Raw genomic sequence first — 23,743 nt, forward strand, 5'->3', positions numbered from 1 at the left:
AGCGAAGTGCTGCTATTTTGCAAAATTGTGGATGACTGAGAAATTTAATTAGCAATCAAAGGGCTCCTGGCACTTGTTGGATCAGCCCACAGCAAGGAATGAAAAGGTAGATTTTCGGAGAAGTAAAACATACTGAGAAAAAGCCTGAGTTGTAATAATTGCAATTTATATCTATGTACACCCTGGTTAGAGCATCTTGATCATTAAGGACTGTATTACTAAAGGAAATAGAAATAACAATGGTGAGCATCTCTGCCATATCCCTCTAAATAAGTCAGAAAATGCAGGCAGTATGTTTATGAGTAAGATTTGAAGACTATAAACAGATTTATTGAAGATTTGCCAAAACCCAACTTCCCCAAGGCAACGTTTAAAATTTCTCCTGCTCAGTCAAAATACTTTTCTGTACCTAGGAAGAGCAGCACTACTGAAACCTCTGCAGTAGGTAAAGATGCAATGTTGTAAGAGGACCTCCACAGATGAACCTTAATCTGCTCTGAGTGAATGTTTTCTTGGATCTGATCTTTTAGACATAATGCCATGATGTTGGCTAAGATTTGGAGTTACGGTTTAAAAGGCCACCAGAGAGACGGTAGCCCTCCATCACTCATTTAGAATAGTATCAGCAAAAGTTATATAATATCTAAAAGTAGACAATTTGGGACAAAGTGTTTGTAAAAAAAAATTACTGTGGAACTCAGAGCCATGCCTGCCTGCATGGAGCCTACGGCACGCTGTACCTGCTCAAGGTGGGAGGGACTTTTGCCAGGTAATCAGTAATGACCTGCTGTGTTCTATATAATTTAGTTTGGTGTAACGCAAATCAGAATGCATAGAATTCTCAAAAAATGCCTCGGGCTCCACTGTTTTCGGGGTGTACCACTAGAATTGCATGAATTGATTGCTTAAACAAGAAATAAGCCAGGAAGCAGCCCAACTTGAACCCTGTGTTTGCAGCATCAAGTATTATTGAAATGAATAGCACACTCAATGGCACAGCTCGAAGCTAGTTCAGTTGTTTCCAGTCTGCGCAAGTATGTACAACCCATTGGTCTGCTGAGGAAGTTCCAGCTGTGTGATCTGTCCTCCAAGACTTTCTGATAAGCAGGTGTTGTCTGTTTTAAATTCTATGGGCCCGATATTAGGAGGGAGGCGGGTTGGCAGCGGGGGGTCGACTGGGCGCGTGGGTAACGCGGCCAGTGAATTCGGGGTGCTCCGCACGCGATCGCAGCCTAATTGAAGGCACTTACCGTGGCTTCCGGGTTTCCCGTTCCAGACCTGCGCAGCGGGCGCACTCCGCACCCGCATCAGAGGCTGTCAGCAGGAGGAGCCCGATTTAAAGGGGCAGTCCTCCAATGCTCCTCCTGCAGCAAACAACCAAATTGGCAGCATGGAGCAGGCCAGAGGCAAGGCTGCTCCAAGATTCTTAGACTCCTCACTCCAGGTGCTGCTCAATGGGGTCAGGAGGAGAAGGGAAACGTTTTTCCCAGTGGACGGGAGGAAGTGGCCTGCCTCTGCCACCAAGAAGGCCTGGCTCAAGGTGGCAGAGGAGGTCAGCAGCAGCAGCAACATCTCCCCAACCTGGGCCTAGTGCAGAAAGCGCTTTAATGGCCTAACCAAGTCAGCCAAAATGAGTATACTTACGCATTCTCCCACATCACCACACAACACCATTTGCACTGCCACCACAACGTTCTCACATCACTCTGCCATCATCCTCACCTTGACTGCACTTACTCACCGCCCCAGTTCCCATTCGAACACTACCACGCAACCCAATCCTCATACAATCTCATGGCTATGTCTCACACGGACCCTCCAATGCATCTCCCTCACGGTCACCCCCACCCACACCAATGCATGCAGCGGATCACTATGTAACCATCACTCAATCACGCCTCTCTGTGTTTTTCCTTGATAGGAGAAGAGATGCCAGAACGCCCAGGAGAGGGATGATGGCGAAAGGGGACATGGAAGTGGGGACGCCACTCAAAGCGCTTCCATGTCTCACCTGTTGCCCCCCTCTCAATCAGTGCCCGCAGTGCTGCCTCCTCTCCAGGTGCTCGCATCTGCCCCTGCACAGGTGCAGGTGGAGCAGTCTTTGGAGGAGTCCTCACAGGCACCGAAACCCAGAGGGCGTCCGCGCAAAGCATCTCATCGGTCAGGGCATGGACTAGAGCCACCTGCTACTACCTCTGCTGAAGCCACAGGGGTAGCACCACATAGAGGTTCCCGTAAACGCACGGCGAAGGTTTTGTGAGCACGAAGGGGATGCACAAGGGTGTTTGACGATTTGTTATGTTTTTTATTTATATTTGTTTTCTTTCACATTCACAATAAATCTTATTATTATCACGACTACTGACACATCTTGTCAATTCTTGACAGGCTTGTGCAATAAGTCCCTTTCATGAGGTTCTCCATGAACACGCACACTTGATGCCACCCATTGGGTCATTCCACAGTGGGTGTAGGTGTAGTTGCACCACTGTTTTGTGCAGGGGGCGGGGGAGGGGGCTGGTGTGGCCGCTCCTCTGTCCAGATGATGAGGACTGGACTCTTCACACTGTCTGATGTTAAGAGAACCGTTCACATATCAGTGACTCCCTGGCCTCACGAGCAGCCAGGTGAGCCGCTGTTCTGCCCATGGGTTGCTCCTCCTCCTCGTCCTCCTCAATATGGGTGGCAGATGTGGATGGGGCCTCCTCCAGCGGCACCCCTCTCTGTTGTGCAGGGCACAACACACGACTATAATGCATCCCACTCTATGTGGCGCGTATTGAAGCGCTCCCCCAGAACGATCAAGGCACCTGAAGCGCATCTTGAGCAGCCCTATAGCATGCTCAATTGTAGACCTGGAATCAATGTGGCTGTCGTTATATCGACACTGTGGCTCGGTGGTGGGGTTCCTCAGAGGTGTCATAAGCCACGTGTGCAGGGGGTATCCCTTGTCCCCGAGGAGCCAGCCCTTGTGGGTGTTGGGTGAGTGGAAGAGGGGCGGGACGTTAGACTCCCTGAGGATGAAGAAATCGTGGCAGCTGCCAGGGTATCTGGCGCACACGTGAAGGAATCTCTTGCGGTGGTCACAGATGAGCTGAGTGTTCATGGAGAGATAGCCCTTCCTGTTGATGAACAGTCCTGGCTCGTGTCAAGGTGCTCGTATTGCTATATGGGTGCAATCGATTACACCCTGGACCCGTGGGAAGCTAGTCACAGCGTGGAATCCCACCGCCCTCTCCATCTGGCTGAGGTCATCCATGGGGAAGTTGATATAGTGCGAGGCCCTGCAGAACAAGTAGTCGGTGACCTGCCTTATGCACTTGTGTGCAGACGACTGAGAGACCCCGGTGATGTCCCCGGTGGCACCCTGGAAAGATCCGGAGGCAAAGAAGTTGAGGACAGTGGTGACTTTGACAGCGCCAGGTAAGAAGATGCTGCTCGGTCCATCCTGGAGCAGCTCATCATTAAGGAGGCTGCAGATGTCCACGACTACCTGGCGACTGACTCCGAGCCTCCGTACGCACTGCTCCTCAGAGAGGTCCAGGAAGCTGAGCCTCAGTCTGTAGACCCTGTGGTAAGGGCAGTGCCTTGTGCGTGCAGCTCTTTCTGTGGTTGCCCTCCCTCCTGCTGTGCAGGTGGATGAGTCACAGCACTGTGTTGTGGAGCTCCACGTGTCAGAGGTGGACGGCATGGCCGGCGAGGCTGGTGATGCTGTTCGCCCTCCAAGGAGGTCACGACAGCAGCTACGGCGGCCCCCATACGGAAGATGTATGTTTGAGGGGGTCCGCAAGGTAGGTAAATGTGTCTGCACACCGGAGTTGAGGTTGCAAGTTTGTGAATTTTAGTGTTAGGAGGACGGTGGTGCAGGCCAAACTTTGTCCAAAGTGACAGAGTGGCCTCCTGCAATGAGTGAGGGTCTCTCCCCCACCCCCCTCACACCTGTCAAATGGACCTTTGCAGCTCCCACAGACTGGTGGCTGCAACATGTCCGTTTCAACTGGGAGTGTTTCCCCAAGTATGGGAAACACTCTTAGTTGACCTGAAAATCCGACCCCTCCTAAAATATCCTACAAATCAGGTCTCCTAACGACCTGAAGTATCCAATTAATTAATTTAAGTGGGATCCTGCCGGTTTTAATTGCCGGCGGGAATCCCTCATGTGGGGGCTGCACGCGCATCTAAGTGCGTCATTGGGGAACCCGGAAGTGGGCGGGTTGGAGCCGGGCTCCGCACCCGCCCTGGGAATCCCCAATTTTCGGAGCCCCCCCACCCCCAGCCACGAAAGCACCCGCTGGGACATCGGAAAATCGAGCCCTATATCTCATCACCTTGGATAACTGCTTTGACACTCTCCAAAGGAAAGAAGATTTCACTGTCTTGCTTGTATTTCATTGTTTGGTTAGGTTAAAAAAGGAGCAGAATAGCCATCAGGGTAACTACACATTATTTGCAATCAGATAGAATTACAACTTTGACCCCCCTTCCTCCCCACTGAACAGAAATCCTAACCTCCCATCTCTCCCGGAAATTAAGCCGAATCCTCAACAAAAGTAAAGTCTGGCCTTCCCCATCCCCTACTGAGGGCAAAGTAGTCCTGCCACTCCACTCCTCACACCACCAGTGAAGACAAACATAAGAACAAATCCCCAACCCCGCTGAGCTGAAGTTTGCCCCCCACTCTCAGCTTGGAACAAATTTGGAACTATTCCTGTCTCCCCCCAGAAGCAGTAACTTACTCCCTCTCCTTCTCTTCCTCTCCCTCCCATCTGCTTCCTCCACCTTACCTTGACTCCTTCCCTCACCTGGATTTAGTTATTCCACTGCCTTCTAATCTGCTTGAGTCAAAAGGGAGGCTTTTGACTCCCTGTGCACAAATCCACAGGCGATTTACGAGTTCATATATTTTTTTTTTAAAGTAATTGTACTCTCATGGCATTGCACATGGGGAGTCAAGATCAAATGTAGTCTTCAGGGGAAGTTTAACACACTCCTGGTGTATGCAAGATGCACAGAAGCAGAATACCTCCCCCTCCATGCAGTAACCGGGGAGCAAGCCTGCCCCATCCGTATTACTGCAATCAACATCTAAGGGAAAATGGAGGAATTACATTAATAATCAACAAGACTACAAGAGATTACAAACCCCAGACTGGAAGCTTTCAGTTAGATTCACCTGAGGACACAAAATACATCTCTCCCTGTCTGTTCTTTTTTTGTGCACTTTACTTTTTTTATTAATTATCACAGTGTGTAATAACTCTTGGATTTTTATTTCCAATACAAGAAAATAAATATTTTTGATAGGATCAAAAGAGTGATAAAAGCTAGAAATTTCTGATGGTGATAATAGGTGAATGCTTAACCCGTGTGTATAACTTTGATATCTCAGCTATTTCAAGGAAAGCATTAACCTGTCTATTTAAAGATATATTGAAGTCTGTACAACTATTTTATTTTCATATTTAAAATATCTGTAACCTTTAGAGAATAAATTACTTTGGTTTGAATTGCAGAATTACCATAGCTCCAAAATGCACTAAATACATGTTAAAAATAAATATTTTCTTGAGGGGTGGGGTGCATGCCCTCAAGCTTTCCCAGAAAATAAATCTCCTGCCTTCAGCACCCCCGTTCCCCCTCAATAATTTCTAAATTCTAAATTCACTGCTGCTGCAAAACTGAGCTTTTGTGTACTTTATTTTTCCCCCTGCAATAAAAGTGACCAAATGTTGCTTATACGTGCAGCTTAAGTCATGGTAAGCCCACAACACTGCAATCCCAATCTAAGTCTTCTTTAAAGGTGCCATAAATTCTATATTCAGAGTTATTTTTGAGTGGTCAGCTTTTGAGCGCTATGTCAGCTTTTTGAATTCGTTGATCAGATTTTGCTAGTTTTCTAGCTTGGCATATATATCTTCTAGTCTTGAAAGAATGCAACTAAGAGGGGGCTTTATAGAAGCATATTTCAATATTAAACTGTATATAGAAGACAAGTCTGGAACACTACTTCAAAGCTAAGCCATGACAGTAGCACAAGATACATAGGTCCAAACTAGTGTGAGGCAAATGTTGGGCTGATGTCAGGAAGAATTTCTTCACACCTAGAACATATTTCCAGGAGGTCATGAAGGTGGAAACTGTAGTCATTTACAAGCTAGTTTGATATTTTGATGAGAGGGATTGTAGGTTCTTCTTTCCGAACAGATGAACTGAGATGGGACAAATAAGCTTCTTTATCTCTATTTCTCTTGTGACGTCAATGTCATCTTCAAATGAGGGAACCTGACCTGATGCCAGGTACTTTAGGGGGATCAGCTGCAGAAGTTCGCTGCAGGCAGATCCTGGCACTTACACCAGAGTCGAAGGCCTGTCAATGTTTGGCCAGTACTGCAAATGCAAGAAATCTGAAAGTGCTGGAAATAAACAGATTCGTCAACATCTGTACGAAGGAAAGGATCTGAACTTTTCTCTTTACAAGAGAAGAGGTGTTGATTGAGACCTGCCGCAGATTTCCAACATTTTTTTTTTACCTAGTTTGTAACCAAGGTGATTTAAAAACTGACTTGTCTCAAGGCCACACTATGTGCGGGAATAAATTGTCAACATTTTACAGTTTCTAAAACCAGGAAAGATTTAGCCTGATCCTCCTTTGTCCATGGGATTTCTGTAAGTATTTGGTATCAGCATTCTTCTTGTGTTTCTTTAAAAGCAGCCCTCAATAACTTCAAATACAGTAACATTAAAAATAACAATCCATCAGCTTCATTTTAAATTGTATAATAAGCGCTGCTCACTAAAAATAGCAGTCTTAATAAGACGATATTAGCAAAACAACAGTAATCCCTGGGGAAAATCAGCTTGTTAAAACTGCAATGCTCCGTAGTTGATTTTTCATGTTAATAGAATTGAGATAATGAAAACAAAATACCCTACCTGCAGAAAAAGAGAAAAAAATCATATCAAATGCTTTTGTTGAAGTCATTCGCATTTTATTAGTGCAGATCGATAACCAGGATAATGTAACAAATAGTGGTCAGGCCCAGTATACAAAGCCCATATTTCTGATCATCAACCTTTGCTACTAACATATGGAAAAACATTAGAAATTATTTTACCTGCTCCCAATCCACAAAATATTGTTATTCTTTCATTCTGAGGCTTGGCAGATATAATGGTGTAAAGCAAGCCATAAAACACCATAGTCATGATCTGACTGTTCACAATGCAATCAACCCCTTTTTAAAACATTTTATGAATGTACAGTATTATAATCCCTTGGTATTATCTGAAAGAAGCTATGATCCGATTGGCCTCCAGACCAATGACTTGCACTCAGTGTTTCAGGCTTTTTAGAAGTGACCACTAAACACCTATTTTTTTCAATGCACTAGCCTCCAAATGTATCATAAATAATGTGAATGTCAGTCATGCCCCAAAAACAATGCTGCGAAACCCACTTGCAGCACACATGTACCAGCATTTATATCAGACACAAACTTCCACAGCCAATTCCCTTGGTTTTTTTTTTAAGAGCCTTGCACATATCACCTTCCAAGCTACAGACTCAGACAGCTGCTAAAATTATGTGCTGACAGACATCACCTGAGGGAAGAGAGGGGTAATCTTCACAGTACAAAACTTGCTAACGCTGCACTGGCTGCCACTATTGAACATGAGCTAGTCTTTTAGGCAAGCCTTAAAAGTTTCTGCACAACGCAAGTCCAGGTAACTAATTCAACCAAATAGCAATTAATAGTGATGGAGTTAAAGTTCAACATATCAATGCTTTAGAACTCTTTCCACTTTGAAAGTAAGTTGGATATTCCAATGAAATATCACAGCACACATCGCCAATAAGACCAGCTCAATATCGTTATCCCACAACTATCAGAGAAATGTTATGAGAGGAGACTCTGCAATTTCCAAAATATAAAGCAAATAATCTTGTTTTTTTTTAAGAACAAGTACATTACACAGAAACCCCCAACAGTCTCAACTATGTTAAAATCTAAATTTGCTTCTATCACCTTTTAATTCCTGAATTGCAAAATACTTACCACTTGTCCATTCTGTGGGTTCTTATGGGCATATGGAGGGCCTCGAATATGATTCCACATTTGTCCAGAAGTCATGGCAAATACCACACACTGTGGAAAAATAAGTCTGTCATAATTATGAATTTCCACTTAGTCAGTCCTTTTTATTATACTCACTCATATATAAATATAAGCCCCAATTTTCCGATCCCAGCAAAACTGGCACTGTGAATGCTTGTTCCAGAAGCATGAGAAGCTGGCCTGACACAATTTTCCAATTTAGACCCCTCCTCTAATTTGAAATGGCTCCTGACATGTGGTAAACATGTGCAGGGAGCCAGGTTGACTGCCAATCAAAATATTGCACCAACCAGCTGTTCTTAAAGGTACATGCTTGCCCTTAAAGGGCAGAGAGGACTGCTGCATCTGGTTGAAAGTGGAGCTGCAGCAGATGTTGAGGATATGTGCGTAATGATGGCAACAGCTTTCTTTTGCAGAATCGGTAGTGAAGGAGTGCAGCCCCCACTGATGCCAGAGGCATAGGCAGCATAGGAGGAGGCAGCAAAACAAGTCAATGCAGTCTTCCAGTTTAATGGACCTGGGAGCAGATGAGAAAGAAATTTAGTGGCATGAAAGGATGTGCCAAGATAAGTGCAAGTATTTTTATGCACATCACTAATATGCTTTCACACAGGTGTGATGCCAATGTAACTGTCCATTAGCTTAATCCTCAAGATCATGTGCCAAGCTAGCAACAGCCCCTAGTTCCAGACATCTACAAGCCACGATGGCAATTTTTTTATTTTTTATTTTTTTATTCGTTCACGGGATGTGGGCGTCGCTGGCAAGGCCGGCATTTATTGCCCATCCCGAATTGCCCTCGAGAAGGTGGTGGTGAGCCGCCTTCTTGAACCGCTGCAGTCCGTTTGGTGACAGTTCTCCCACAGTGCTGTTAGGAAGGGAGTTCCAGGATTTTGATCCAGCGACAATGAAGGAACGGCGATACATTTCCAAGTCGGGATGGTGTGTGACTTGGAGGGGAACGTGCAGGTGGTGTTGTTCCCATGCGCCTGCTGCCCTTGTCCTTCTAGGTGGTAGAGGTCGCGGGTTTGGGAGGTGCTGTCGAAGAAGCCTTGGCGAGTTGCTGCAGTGCATCCTGTGGATGGTGCACACTGCAGCCACAGTGCGCCGGTGGTGAAGGGAGTGAATGTTTAGGGTGGTGGATGGGGTGCCAATCAAGCGGGCTGCTTTATCTTGGATGGTGTCGAGCTTCTTGAGTGTTGTTGGAGCTGCACTCATCCAGGCAAGTGGAGAGTATTCCATCACACTCCTGACTTGTGCCTTGTAGATGGTGGAAAGGCTTTGGGGAGTCAGGAGGTGAGTCACTCGCCGCAGAATACCCAGCCTCTGACCTGCTCTCGTAGCCACAGTATTTATTTGGCTGGTCCAGTTAAGTTTCTGGTCAATGGTGACCCCCAGGATGTTGATGGTGGGGGATTCGGCGATGGTAATGCCGTTGAATGTCAAGGGGAGGTGGTTAGACTCTCTCTTGTTGGAGATGGTCATTGCCTGGCACGAATGTTACTTGCCACTTATGAGCCCAAGCCTGGATGTTGTCCAGATCTTGCTGCATGCAGGCTCGGACTGCTTCATTATCTGAGGGGTTGCGAATGGAACTGAACACTGTGCAGTCATCAGCGAACATCCCCATTTCTGACCTTATGATGGAGGGAAGGTCATTGATGAAGCAGCTGAAGATGGTTGGGCCTAGGACACTGCCCTGAGGAACTCCTGCAGCAATGCCATGGGGCTGAGATGATTGGCCTCCAACAACCACTACCATCTTCCTTTGTGCTAGGTATGACTCCAGCCACTGGAGAGTTTTCCCCCTGATTCCCATTGACTTCAATTTTACTAGGGCTCCTTGGTGCCACACTCGGTCAAATGCTGCCTTGATGTCAAGGGCAGTCACTCTCACCTCACCTCTGGAATTCAGCTCTTTTGTCCATGTTTGGACCAAGGCTGTAATGAGGTCTGGAGCCGAGTGGTCCTGGCGGAACCCAAACTGAGCATCGGTGAGCAGGTTATTGGTGAGTAAGTGCCGCATGATAGCACTGTCGACGACACCTTCCATCACTTTGCTGATGATTGAGAGTAGACTGATGGGGCGGTAATTGGCCGGATTGGATTTGTCCTGCTTTTTGTGGACAGGACATACCTGGACAATTTTCCACATTGTCGGGTGGATGCCAGTGTTGTCGCTGTACTGGAACAGCTTGGCTAGAGGCGCAGCTAGTTCTGGAGCACAAGTCTTCAGCACTGCAGCTGGGATGTTGTCGGGGCCCATAGCCTTTGCTGGGGCTAATAGTTTAATGCACTGAACTTTTCATGGATCACCCACAAAAGAGTTGTGCCAGGGAAAGCATTTTGCGAACTCATGTTGGGTAGCCAGTGCCAGGTAGGGAAGTGCCTTGCACCAAAGGTGTGGCAGGAGAACACATCCTCTGAAAGAAGCACAACAAGTTTCCACTGCAACAACGCTCATGTAAGGAGGGAAGAAGTTCCAGACAGCAGACAGGATTTGGAGCTGTTATGTCTTTGGATGTGGCTCCAAGTGTGGAAGAGACATTGCATGACCTGCACCTGAAAGTTCTATGCCACACCCATCTTGCTGGAGCTGTAGCACCCCACAGCAACTTGCCACCACAGCTAGTCCTCCTACTTTACTGAGGGAAAGCACAGGCACAGGGATTGGAGTATTTGGTACTATGTAATTATTTCCAATGAAGGAGAGAGCTTTTGATTTATCCTTTGTCTGGGCAAGGAGGATAAATTCATGGTGTCCTCTCATGAATCCCCTCATGAATAAAGCATTCAATAAAATGCCACATAAAAGGTTACTGCACAAGGTAAGAGCTCATGGTGTTGGGGGTAACATATTAGCATGGATAGAGGATTGGCTAACTAACAGAAAACAGAGAGTTGGAATAAAGGGGTCATTTTCAGGATGGGGTGCCACAGGGATCAGTGCTGGGACCTCAACTATTTACAATCTATATCAATGACTTGGATGAAGGAACAGAGTGTCTTGTGGCCAAATTTGCTGATGATACAAAGATAGGTGGAAAAGTAAGTTGTGAGGAGGACACAAAGTGTCTGCAATGTGATATAGATAGGTTAAGCGAGTGGGCAACAATTTGGCAGATGGAGTATAATGTGGGAAAATGTGAAGTCATCCACTTTGGTTGGAAGAACAAAAAAGCAAAATATTATATAAATGGAGAAAGACTACAGAATGCTGCGGTACATGAAACACAAAATGTTAGCATACAGGTGCAGCAGGTAATTGGGAAGGCAAATGGAATATTGGCCTTTATTTCTAGGGGGATGGAGTATAAAAGCAGGGAAGTCTTGCTACAACTGTACAAGGAGCTGGTGAGACCACACCTAGAGTACTGCATACAGTTTTGGTCCCCTTATTTAAGGAAGGATATACTTGAATTGGAGGTGAGTTCAGAGAAGGTTCACCAGGTTGATTCCGGGTATGGAAGGGCTTTCTTATGAGGAAAGATTGAGCAGTTTGGTCCTAAACTCACTGGAGTTTAGAAGAATGAGAGGAGATCTTATTGAAATATATAAGATTCTGAGGGGGCTTGACAGGGTAAATGCTGAGAGGATGTTTCCCCTTATAGGGGAATCCAGAACAAGGGGGCATAGTCTCAGAATAAGGGGTCGCCCATTTAAGACGGAGATGAGGAGAAATTTCTTCTCTCAGAGGACCGTGAACCTTTGGAATTCTTTGCCCAAAGACCAGTGGAGGCTGAGTCATTGAATATATTCATGGCTGAGTTAGACAAATTTTTGATCAGCAAGGGAGTCAAATGATATGGGGAACAGGTGGGAAAGTGGAGTTGAGGACAGAATCAGATCAGCCATGATCTCATTGAATGAGCAGGCTGGAAGGGCCAAATGGCCTACTCCTGCTCCTATCGCATCCAGGTCATGTAACATTACTGAAATACTCAAAGAAATTCCCATCATGTCTGCTTGCTTTCCCAGCACTTCGTGCAGCAGTAAAGAAATGAAGAAAACTGCAAGCAATGACTGTTGTAAAAAATGAAGTGGAGATGCCGGTGATGGACTGGGGTTGACAATTGTAAACAATTTTACAACACCAAGTTATAGTCCAGCAATTTTATTTTAAATTCACAAGCTTTCGGAGGCTTCCCCCTTCGTCAGGTGAACGATGTGAATGATGTGAATGTGATAAAAAATGAAGGCTGCAGCAAAATGTTGTGATAATGGAGGCTTTCACTACGATGCAAAAAGTTAAAAGCAGCAACACAGAAATTAGTAGTCTACCAAAATAGCACAAAAAAATCAGAGATGTGTAAGCTCTGCCAACTTTCCCCCTTTTAAATAATCGATTTCAGCAAGCTAGGCCCTTTCCCTCAAAAGCTCCCAGTTTTTAGGGCCAACATCACACTGTGGGTTCTACATGCTTGCAGTGTGTCCAATGTGAAAATTTCAAAATTGTCCGAAGGAAAAGGGGGCACAATGCAGAAGCCGCATGAGATCAGAGGCCTAATTTCCCGACCTACACCTGTGTATTCGGCAGCCCCTCAGAAAATTGGTCCTATACAGTGCAGACCTAGATAATGGATAATCTGAGCTGGCCTGATTTGTCCATTTTAAATGATAACCAGGGAAATGGCTAGCAAGGAATAAGAATCTTCAAAAACACTTTAAGGTGCACCTGTGTAGATGCTTGTTTGTTTTGATTTATTCAGTCAGCTGAAAACTTCTGTTGCAGAATATTTAGCAAGTGGGCAAACTACAAATTACTGGTTTCATAATTGGGTTAAGAATCATTGTTAAATTGTTTAAATGTGGCCCCCTTATAAAGTTCTTTCACCCCCCTTCTCGCCACCGCCCCCCCAAATAGGCAAGTTATGCTGCAATTTGGAGTCAGTGAGAGCAGGAGGGCACCTTAAATACACTCTTAGTGGCACGGGCACCAACTATTCACAAGGAAATAAAGGGAGCTTCCCCAATCCTGCTAACTTTGTCAAGTCAGCAGCATTGGTCCCGAATGGGCGCATTGTGGCACTTGCTCAGGGGTGTACCCTCCACCAGCCCCCCTCCGTGCAATTATGGCCCTTTAAACTCTAAATGAAGTAACTCCCATTTTTTTTTGAAAAATGACTTTGATATGATTTTTTTGTGTTTATCCAGGTGAGGTATATTCTTGATGGACAATGGACTTGGACTACTTTCCATTTCAAGCAGTGTCAGTATCAAGCTCTCCCAGATCAGGGACAGCACAGCCAGATTTGGGGTAAAGCGCCCTTTGCTCTGCCCCAAAAATAAGAAACTCTTGCACCAGTGTAGTACTTTATTGATTCCCACACTACCCACCGCTGAGAGAGATCTCCCATTTATTGCCAAATTAGGGGCAGCTTTGTGCTGTGGGCCTATCCTCACAGGAACTAGGATTGAGACTGTCCAAGCTCATTTTGGTCCCATCAGCCTGGGTTAGATTTGAACCAAAGTTGCAGAGGTGGAAGACCATTGTCTAAACCTACTGTACGATCCAATCCCCCTCTTTACACTACTTCATCAGGACAACAGAGAGCTAACTGACTCCAGAGAGCTAACTGACTCCAGAGAGCTAACTGACTCCAGAGATAGTCAAATTTACTGATATTTCTGCAACAATTCTATCGGATCAAACAGATATTCAAGTCCAATATAACTAATTAAACATGCACTACTTTTAATGCATTTGGTTTTGGAAAATTGTTTTTGTCTAAATTACCCAACTGTTTTAATGACATCATACTGTATTTAGCCAAAATCTGAAAGAGTGGAGGTTAATTTCCACAGGGGTTCTATGTATTTATGTCATTTTTCCAGGCTTTATGTGGCTCTTCCGCCGAAGTTTCGACAAATGATCGGAAGAAAACCTGCAGATTTTATCCCTGCCTGCCTGGCGCAAACTGGACAGGCCAGCAGTTCAAATTGGCTGGGAGACTTACCCAGTGATGTCCCATATCATTCCAAATATCTAGAATTTTAACCTACTCTTCTGAGCAGGCGGCAAGGACACCACCTGAAACCGGTGGAGTCCTTCTTTAAATATGCAAGTCGGGCTTCGATGATACCATCGGGTCCCGATTGCAATTTTGACTCTGGTCTGAGATGGGAGGCCATTGTGGCTTTCCTGCCAAGTGAAAACAGCAGGAAGTAGAGCCAGGGCCTGAAGGGGCTCAAAGCGGTAAGTTTTATAAAAGAAAAAAATTCTTCTTTTCCTTATGAGGCCAAGAAGAATTGGAGTGCTTCTCCAGGCCCCACGAGGAAGGTTCAGACCTCGTCTGTCCCCTTCCTGACCGCGAGACCCTCCTGAAACCTTTCCCCACGACCACCTAAGTTCCAGGGACCGTGCATCCTGCCGCCGACATTCAGCATTAGCCCACTGGCCAGTTTTCACTTCCCAAGCGGGCAACTGACTTGGGGCTTGCAGATGAGGCCCAGGCATTTAAATCGTCCATGCTGCCAAGTTCAGGGAGTTTTAGTGCTTGCCTTGGCCCCCGTCCGATTCCCACTCCAGGTTAAAATCGGGCCTTATGTGTCAGAAAGGAATCCAACAATTAAGGTGTAACTCAGTAATAACAATAAATAATTTCCAACCACATATTTATTAGGTCAAATACGAAGGATAGCTCACTTCAGGCTTGACTGGATGCATGTTTTTGGGTCCAGCTGAAAAAATGCATTGAGGTAAGGTGTTCTTTTGAAATGAAGACAGGCTCCCACAAAGAGACTTAAGTTGTTTGAATTGAAATTCTTGCTGACTAAACATGTGGGATTTTAACAATCAAAGGGAGAAACCTGTAGCTCAGACTGTCATGCATTCCTGCCTGAAGGATGCATGTTGTTATGGCACTACCAGGGAGAAAAGAGGCAAAATGTATTTGTGGGAGTGTATGTGAAAGATAGAGTGAGATCCTGATTGAATTTTTTGAAGAGGTGACTAAAGTAGTGGACAGGGGAATGTCAATGGATGTTATTTATATGGACTTCCAGAAGGCATTTGATAAGGTCGCACATAAGAGACTGTTAGCTAAGTTAGAAGCCCATGGAATCGAGGGAAAAGTACGGACTTGGTTAGGAAGTTGGCTGAGCGAAAGGTGACAGAAAGTAGGGATAATGGGTAAGTATTCACATTGGCAGGATGTGACTAGTGGAGTCCCGCAGGGATCTGTCTTGGGGCCTCAATTATTCACAATATTTATTAACGACTTAGATGAAGGCATAGAAAGTCTCATATCTAAGTTTGCCGATGACACAAAGATTGGTGGCATTGTAAGCAGTGTAGATGAAAACATAAAATTACAAAGCAATATTGATAGATTAGGTGAATGGGCAAAACTGTGGCAAATGGAATTCAATGTAGACAAATGTGAGGTCATCCACTTTGGATCAAAAAAGGATAGAACAGGGTACTTTCTAAATGGTAAAAAGTTAAAAACAGTGGATGTCCAAAGAGACTTAGGGGTCCAGGTACATAGATCATTGAAGTGTCATGAACAGGTGCATAAAATAATCAAGAAGGCAAATGGAATGCTGACCTTTATATCCAGAGGACTAGAGTACAAGGGGGCAGAAGTTATGCTGCAGCTATACAAAACCCTGGTTAGACCGCACCTGGAGTACTGTGAGCAGTTCTGGGCACCGCACCTTTGGAAGGACATATTGGCCTTGGAGGAAGTGCAGCATAGGTTTACTAGAATGATACCCGGACTTCAAGGGTTAAGTTACGAGGAGAGATTACACAAATTGGGGTTGTATTCTCTGGAGTTTTGAAGGTTAAGGGGTGATCTGATCGAAGTTTAAAAGATATTAAGGGGAACAGATAGGGTGGATAGAGAGAAACTATTTCCGCTGGTTGGGGATTTTAGAAGTAGGGGGCACAGTCTAAAAATTAGAGCCAGACCTTTCAGGAGCGAGATTAGAAAACATTTCCACACACAAAGAAGTTTGGAACTCTCTTCCGCAAATGGCAATTGATACTAGCTCAATTGCTAAATTTAAATCTGAGATAGATAGCTTTTTGGCAACCAAAGGTATTAAGGGATATGGGCCAAAGGCAGGTATATGGAGTTAGATCACAGATCAGCCATGATCTTATCAAATGGCGAAGCAGGCACGAGGGACAGAATGGCCTACTCCTGTTCCTATGTTCCTAAGATGTTGAAGTGTAACTCCATCAAAGAACATAGTAAGCGTGGAACAATTTATGTGTTTTATGTGTTTTATGAGAGTGAGACACAGAGAGACAGATACACAAACAACCTGTAAAACACATGAGAAAGACTTAAAAACTTCCACAATTAATGCTAGCATTTAGCACAATATCGCGAACAGTGTAAGCAAGACTTGGAATAGCACCATTGCATGTAATTAATCTTACAATTCCATGGTAATCTGAATACATACCAGGGCAGCCATGGCCCATCCAGTCTTGTTATAAATGAATTCCAGGTTATTTCTCCGCAGATACAATAATCCCCCGACAAGTGAAACGAGAAGAGCCAGGGCAATCGTGCCTGAGTAGTTTGGAGGCCTGAATACACGAATCTGAAGAAAGGAATAAATTCATCTCATAATCAGGTTGCCATTTACATCTTTCTTTAGGTTAATTAAAATTGGAATTCAAAAATTAAAATCAATATTAGGGTGTACTTCCCCAAAAGTACTCAAATTTGCTGCAGGTTTTGAGACACAATCCAAACCCAACCTTATTTCTTGGCTTTGCAATCGATATGAAGCCTTTTGACATTTTGACGACTCAATATTTTAGGTATACGCCAAAAGTACTGTGCAGTTCTGAACCAAACTGCAGAGGACCATTTTTGTACAGAATTCTGGGATCTCTGCCTGTGTATGAAACCAGCCTCTGGGTGTTTCACTTCCAATGTCCCAGTGCAATCTGTAGTCAGATTGTTGGCAAGATTCCCTGTTTACACAACAATTTTGCAACACTATGGTTGGTGTGCAAATGAATCTTGCTCACACCAAATAGTTCTGCATTAGGGCAACATAGACATAAAATGTTATCAATTGCATCAGGTAATGCCATGTCAGGGTAACAGACAATGATACAATTAGTGTATAAAACAACACGAGCAAGGATTCACAAACATTAACAACATTCTAAATGAAGCCTTAGAGACCAAAAAGGTAACCTATGTCTGGAGGCAGAAGATGTGGGTATCATTCTTAATGAATACTTTGCATCTGTCTTCACAAAAGAGGGGGACGATGCAGACTTTGTAGTTAAGGAGGAGGAGGAGTGTGAAATATTGGATGGGATAAACAGTGAGAGAGGAAGTATTAAAGGGTTTAACATTTTGAAAATAGATAAATCGCCAGGCCCGGATGAAATGTATCCCAGGCTGTTAAGAGAAGCAAGGGAGGAAATAGCAGAGGCTCTGACCATCATTTTCCGATCCTCCCTGGTTACAGGCGCGGTGCGGGAGGATTGGAGGATTGCTAACGTTGTACCGTTGTTTAAAAAGGGAGAAAAAGATAGACCGAGTAATTATAGGCCAGTCAGTCTAACCTCAGTGGTGGGAAAATTATTGGAATCAATTCTGAGGGACTGCATACATCATCATTTAGAAAGGCACAGGTTAATCAAGGACAGTCAGCAAGGATTTGTTAAGGAAGGTCGTGTCTGACTAGCTTGATTGAATTTTTTGAGGAGGTAACAAGGAGGGTTGATGAGGGTAACGCGTTTGATGTAGTGTACGTGGATTTTAGCAAGGCTTTTGACAAGGTCCCACGTGGCAGACTGGTCAAAAAAGTAAAAGCCCATGGGAAAGTGGCAAGTTGGATCCAAAATTGGCTCAGTGGCAGGACGCAAAGGGTAATGGTTGACGGGTGTTCTTGTGACTGGAAGGCTGTTTCCAGTGGGGTTCCACAAGGCTCGGTACTAGGTCCCTTGCTTTTTGTGGTATATATTAATGATTTGGACTTGAATGTGGGGGACTTGGTCAAAAGAAGCTTGCAGATGATACATAAATTGGACATGTGGTTGATAGTGAGAAGGAAAGCTGTAGACTGCAGGAAGATATCAATGGACTGGTCAGGTGGGCAGAATCCGGAGAAGTGTGAGGTTATGCATCTGGGGAGGGCCAACAAGGCAAGGAAATACAAAATAAATGGGAGGATACGGAGAGTTGTAGAAGAACAAAGGGACCTTGGAGTGCATGTCCATAGATCCCTGAAGGTAGCAGGACAGGTAGATAAGTTGGTTAAAAAGGCATACGGGATACTTTCCTTTATTAGCCGAGGCACAGAATATAAGAGCAAGGAGGTTTCGCTAGAACTGTATAAAACATTGGTTAGGCCATAGCTTGAGTACTGCGTACAGTTCTGGTCACCACATTACATGAAAGAAGTGATTGCACTAGAGAGAGTACAGAGGAGATTTACGAGGCTGTTGCCAGGGCTGGAGAGTTTTAACTATGCAAAAAGATTGGATTGGGATTGGGGTTGTTTTCTTTGCAACAAAGGAGGCTAAGGGGAGAACTAATTCAGGTACATAAAATTATGACAAGACTAGATTAAAGTGGATAGGGAGGTCCTAGTTCCCTTAGCAGAGGGGTCAGTGACCAGGGGGCATAGATTTAAAGTAACTGGTAGAAGGATTAGAGGGGAGCTGAGGAAGGTTTTTCACCCAGAGGGCGGTGGAACATAGGAACAGGAGTAGGCCATTCAGCCTCTCGTGCCTGCTCCGCCATTTGATAAGATCATGGCTGATCTGTGATCGAACTCCATATACCTGCCTTTGGCCCATATCCCTTAATATCTTTGATTGCCAAAAAGCTATCTATCTCAGATTTAAATTTAGCAATTGAGCTAGTATCAATTGCCTTTTGCGGAAGAGAGTTCCAAACTTCTACCACGCTTTGTGTGTAGAAATGTTTTCTAATCTCGCTCCTGAAAGGTCTGGCTCTAATTTTTAGACTGTGCCCCCACTCCTAGAATCCCCAACCAGTGGAAATAGTTTCTCTCTATCCACCCTATCCATTCCCCTTAATATCTTTTAAACTTCGATCAGATCACCCCTTAATCTTCGAAACTCCAGAGAATACAACCCCAATTTGTGTAATCTCTCCTCGTAACTTAACCCTTGAAGTCCGGGTATCATTCCAGTAAACCTACGCTGCACTCCCTCCAAGGCCAATATGTCCTTCCGAAGGTGTGGTGCCCAGAACTGCTCACAGTACTCCAGATGCGGTCTAACCAGGGTTTTGTATAGTGGGGGTCTGAAACTCACTGCCTGAAAGGGTGGTAGAGGCAGAAACCCTCAACTCATGTAAATAGTAGTTGGATGTGCACTTGAAGTGCCATAACCTACAGGGCTATGGACCAAGGGCTGGAAAGTGGAATTAAGCTGGATAGCTTTCTTCGGCCGGCACGGACACGATGGGCCAAATGGCCTCCTTCTGTGTCGTAGCTTTCTGTGATTCTATGCGGGAATCCCACTGGAATGAAAATGAGTAAAACTTTTGTCCACTTCACTAAATATATTCAAGGAACTTACGTGCACATCAGTTCTGTCAGCTATCCATTTTGCAAGCTGCTCAGCTGCAAATCCAATTCGCTGCAAGTCAAAGGTATCAGCTCTCTTGGGTTTGCCTTTTGGTGGAAAATGCATAAATGTAGGGGCGGAGTTCATGTTCAGCTGCAAAATAAAGAAACATTGCCTGCAAATGTTAATTAAGCTTCTCTTACTTTGTGCATGTCAAACAGTCAAAAGGAAAACATAGAAACATGATTATTCATGATTGAATTACATTAAAAGTGAATGAAAATCATTATTCTTGAACTTCAGAATAGAGAAGCTTAAGGGAAGATTTGATAGAGGTGTTCAAAATCATGAACGGTTTTGACAGAGTAAATAAGGAGAAACTGTTTCCAGTGGCAGAAGGGTCAGTAACCAGAGGACTCAGATTTAAGGTGATCGGCAAAAGAGCCAGGGGCAACATAAGGAAACATTTTTTTACGCAGCGAGTTGTAATGATCTGGAATGAACTTCCTGAAAGGGTGGTGGAAAAAGGTGCATTAGTAACTTCCAAAAGGGAATTGGATAAATACTTGAAGGGAAAAAAATTATAGGGCTATGGGGAAAAAGCAGGAAAATGGGACTAATTGGCCGCTCTTTCAAAGAGCCGGCACAGGCACGATTGGCCAAACGGCCTCCTCCTGTGTAGTACCCACTATGATACAATGATTCAAGTGAGTCTCAATACGTGGTCCGTATAGCTACTTGAAAAGGTGCTTGCGCTGTGATAGGTATAAACTTGTAAACAAAATTAGTGACGCAGGAGTGACGTCGCCCTGCCTCCCATGTCACCTTCCTGCAGCAATGTTATAGTTTTATCTCCCACTTTTGGAAAAACAAGTGAAGCACTTGGGCTCCAGCCTCTAACTGACCCAGCAAGCCAGGCTGCATACTTCCAACTTAAATAAAATAAAAATGTACTAGCCCCAGCTTCCCTTGCATCCTAGTCCCTATTCTGGCTCATACTCCTGCCCATCATCTTCCTCCAACAACCGCTCTGCTCCTCTCCTGCCCACCAACTCCCATCCAGACCCAACAACTGCTCCTCTGATGCTCCCCCACAAAAAGCTCTCTTTATCTTTGCATATCTACAATACATGGCAAGAACAAACTTTGTGGCCTGGCTCCAATTAAAGTGTCTACTTTTTCCCCCGCAACACCTATTGCCCAGCCACCAGTAAAAACTCCAGTCCCGAGCTCCCAGATCAAGTCCCTCCCACCCCTGCGATAATAAAAAAAACTCACCTTTTTGACCTAATCTCCACCTTCATATATAAATCAGCTTTGCAATCTTTTTCATACCTCTCACTTACAACGCTCTAAACCCAATGTAATTTATATGTTTGGTCCATACTTCACAACTCTTTACTTCCTTGCCAACCAACCCTAGTCCTTCCCTATCCCCTGTTAAGTGGTTAACAGACAGGAAACAGACAGTAGGAATAAATGGATCTTTTTCGGGGTGGCAGGCGGTGACTAGTGGGGTACCGCAGGGATCAGTGCTTGGGCCCCAGCTATTCACAATATATATCAATGATTTGGCTGAGGGAACCAAATGTAATATTTCCAAGTTTGCTGACGACACAAAACTAGGTGGGATTGTGAGTTGTGAGGAGGATGCAAAGAGGCTTCAAGGTGATTTAGATAAGTTGAGTGAGTGGGAAAACACAAAGCAGATGCAGTATAACATGGATAAATGTGAAGTTATCCACTTCGGAAGGAAAAACAGAAAGGCAGAGTATTATTTAAATAGTGTTAGAAATGGAAATGTTGATGTACAAAGGGACCTGGGTGCCCTTGTACACCAGTCACTGAAAGCAAACATGCAGGTGCAGCAAGCAGTTAGGAAGGCAACTGATATGTTGGCTTTCATTGCAAGAGGATTTGAGTACAGGAGCAAGGATGTCTTATTGCAGTTATACAGGGCCTTGGTGAGACCACACCTGGAGTATTGTGTGCAGTTTTGGTCTCCTTATCTAAGAAAGGATATATTTGCCATAGAGGGAGTGCAGCGAAGGTTCACCAGACTGATTCCTGGGATAGCACGACTGTCGTATGAGGAGAGAGTGGGTCGACTAGGCCTGTATTCATTAGAGTTTAGAAGAATGAGGGGATCTCATTGAAACGTATACAATTCTGACAGGGCTAGACAGACTGGCTGCAAGGACGATGGTACCACTGGCTGGGGGGGGGTCTAGAACGAGGGGTCACAGTCTCAGGATACGGGGTAGGACATTTAGGGCTGAGATGAGGAGAAATTTCTTCACTCAGAGGGTGGTGAACCTATGGAATTCTCAACCACAGAAGGCTGTGGAGGCCAAGTCACTGAATATATTCAAGAAGGAGCTAGATAGATTTCTAGATACAAAAGGCATCAAGAGGTATGGGGATAGAGCAGGAATATGGTATTGAGATAGAGGATCAGCCATGATCATATTGAATGGCGGAGCAGGCTCGAAGGGCCGAACGGCCTACTCCTGCTCCTATTTTCTATGTTTCTATCGTCCTAGTCCACTGCAACAGGAGCTTCCACTGCATCTTGGCCACTGTCAATACACCATATTATTTTCATCCAAAAAACTCACCCTCCAAATCTTCAGCTTTATCTTTATATTGATATTTTCTGATGTAGATCTGCATTTTAGTCACTTTACAATCCACACACAACACTCTTAATCTAGTATAACATTTTCCTCCACATTTCAACATCTACTCTTTCTTTCTTGGTATCAGGACATAATCACAAACATTTCAATCCTCCTTTCCAACTCATCTCACATACATTCCTCTCATATCCCAATCTTCAACCATATATCCTGGCCACACATCTCCCTACTCCCACACCCAAACCTCACCAAATTCCTTCATCACCCAACCCACTCTCCCTTGCTCCTGCGGCATTATGACTCACTGTGAGCAATGCTACTGCAGATCCACAAATAAATAGATATTTTATATACATTTAACATGGATTTAGTTTATCACAACTTGGGCATTGCACCTGTCTTTATGCAAATTTATGCACCACGCTTCCACCTGATTGGCTCTAATTTAATATTCATAAAACAGCATTAAATCACAAGTGAATGGGTACAGAAAGTACCAATCAGCAAGCATGAAAGAAAAATACCCATGATGAAGTTCAAAAAACTATAAATCAAATAGGTACTCAGCAATAGCTACCAAAGAAGAGGAAGTGAACTAATTGCACAAAATATTTTTTAAAAATTCTTTTGGCTACCATCTTGGATCCTCCATTTCGCTGACAACTTATTCCTAGAAATAAGGATTGTAACATAATAAGGTATAAACGATTACTAAAAACTGATTAATCTTACCTATGCAATAGCATTTTTCTGTAGTGTAACAATGATTTTTATCAGAGGCTGGTGCCTACGTGAGAAAACTCTTGTAATTCAGAGGTTCTAGCAGTCATCAATTTTAGCTGAAGAGTCTCATTAGATTCCAGGCTGCAGCTCCTGGCATGCATTTCTGCCTATAACTCACATTATCTTTTATAATTGGCAGCAAGATTGACCATTCACAGAGTTGCTCTTTGAAAGTTCAACCCAAATCTGCACTCCCATATGTTGATGGAAATTATTGCAGATGAAAGCCCCCAGGACAGTGATCAAAACAAAGTAAACCATGCTCTCTTCAACTTTTTTTGAGGTAACATGGCAAACAAAGCACTCCATTTGCATCTTGCAGTTTAAGATTGAGCTCTCAGTACTCATCTCAACTTCATACTTTCTTACCTTACAAAATAGTCCAACTGCCACAGGAAAAATATAAACATCTAGTAAACAGCTAATCACCTCCTATTATACCCATTTAAGTACCTATTACTGTCTCAAACCAGCTCACAATTAAGGTACCAAATAAACAATTTTAAACAGCTCTGAGCATTGAACAACTAAAATGACGTAAATTAAAACTCAAGATACAATAAAATATATAAATGAAAATTTCAATACTTATGTTCCAATTAATCTTGCTGAGGCTAAACTTAGCACTCTTCTGGCCTTTCACATCTTACGATTATTAATTTAAAATCAGCACTAAGAGAGTG

The 23,743-nt window shown here is 44.2% G+C and overlaps 1 protein-coding gene across 1 annotated transcript in view; it reads right to left on the reverse strand.

Moving 5' to 3' along the window:
- Nucleotides 1-23,743, reverse strand: part of tusc3 (tumor suppressor candidate 3) — a 419,194-nt gene that overhangs the window by 225,868 nt on the left and 169,583 nt on the right. The window contains exons 4-6 of the mRNA XM_067996474.1: nucleotides 19,651-19,791; nucleotides 16,536-16,676; nucleotides 8,058-8,147 (exon numbers count right to left, since the gene is read on the reverse strand). Coding sequence (XP_067852575.1) covers nucleotides 8,058-8,147; nucleotides 16,536-16,676; nucleotides 19,651-19,791 — 372 coding nt within the window. The remainder of the gene's footprint in view (nucleotides 1-8,057; nucleotides 8,148-16,535; nucleotides 16,677-19,650; nucleotides 19,792-23,743) is intronic.

Source organism: Heptranchias perlo, chromosome 1, assembly GCF_035084215.1.
Source record: "Heptranchias perlo isolate sHepPer1 chromosome 1, sHepPer1.hap1, whole genome shotgun sequence".
Lineage (NCBI taxonomy): Eukaryota > Metazoa > Chordata > Chondrichthyes > Hexanchiformes > Hexanchidae > Heptranchias > Heptranchias perlo.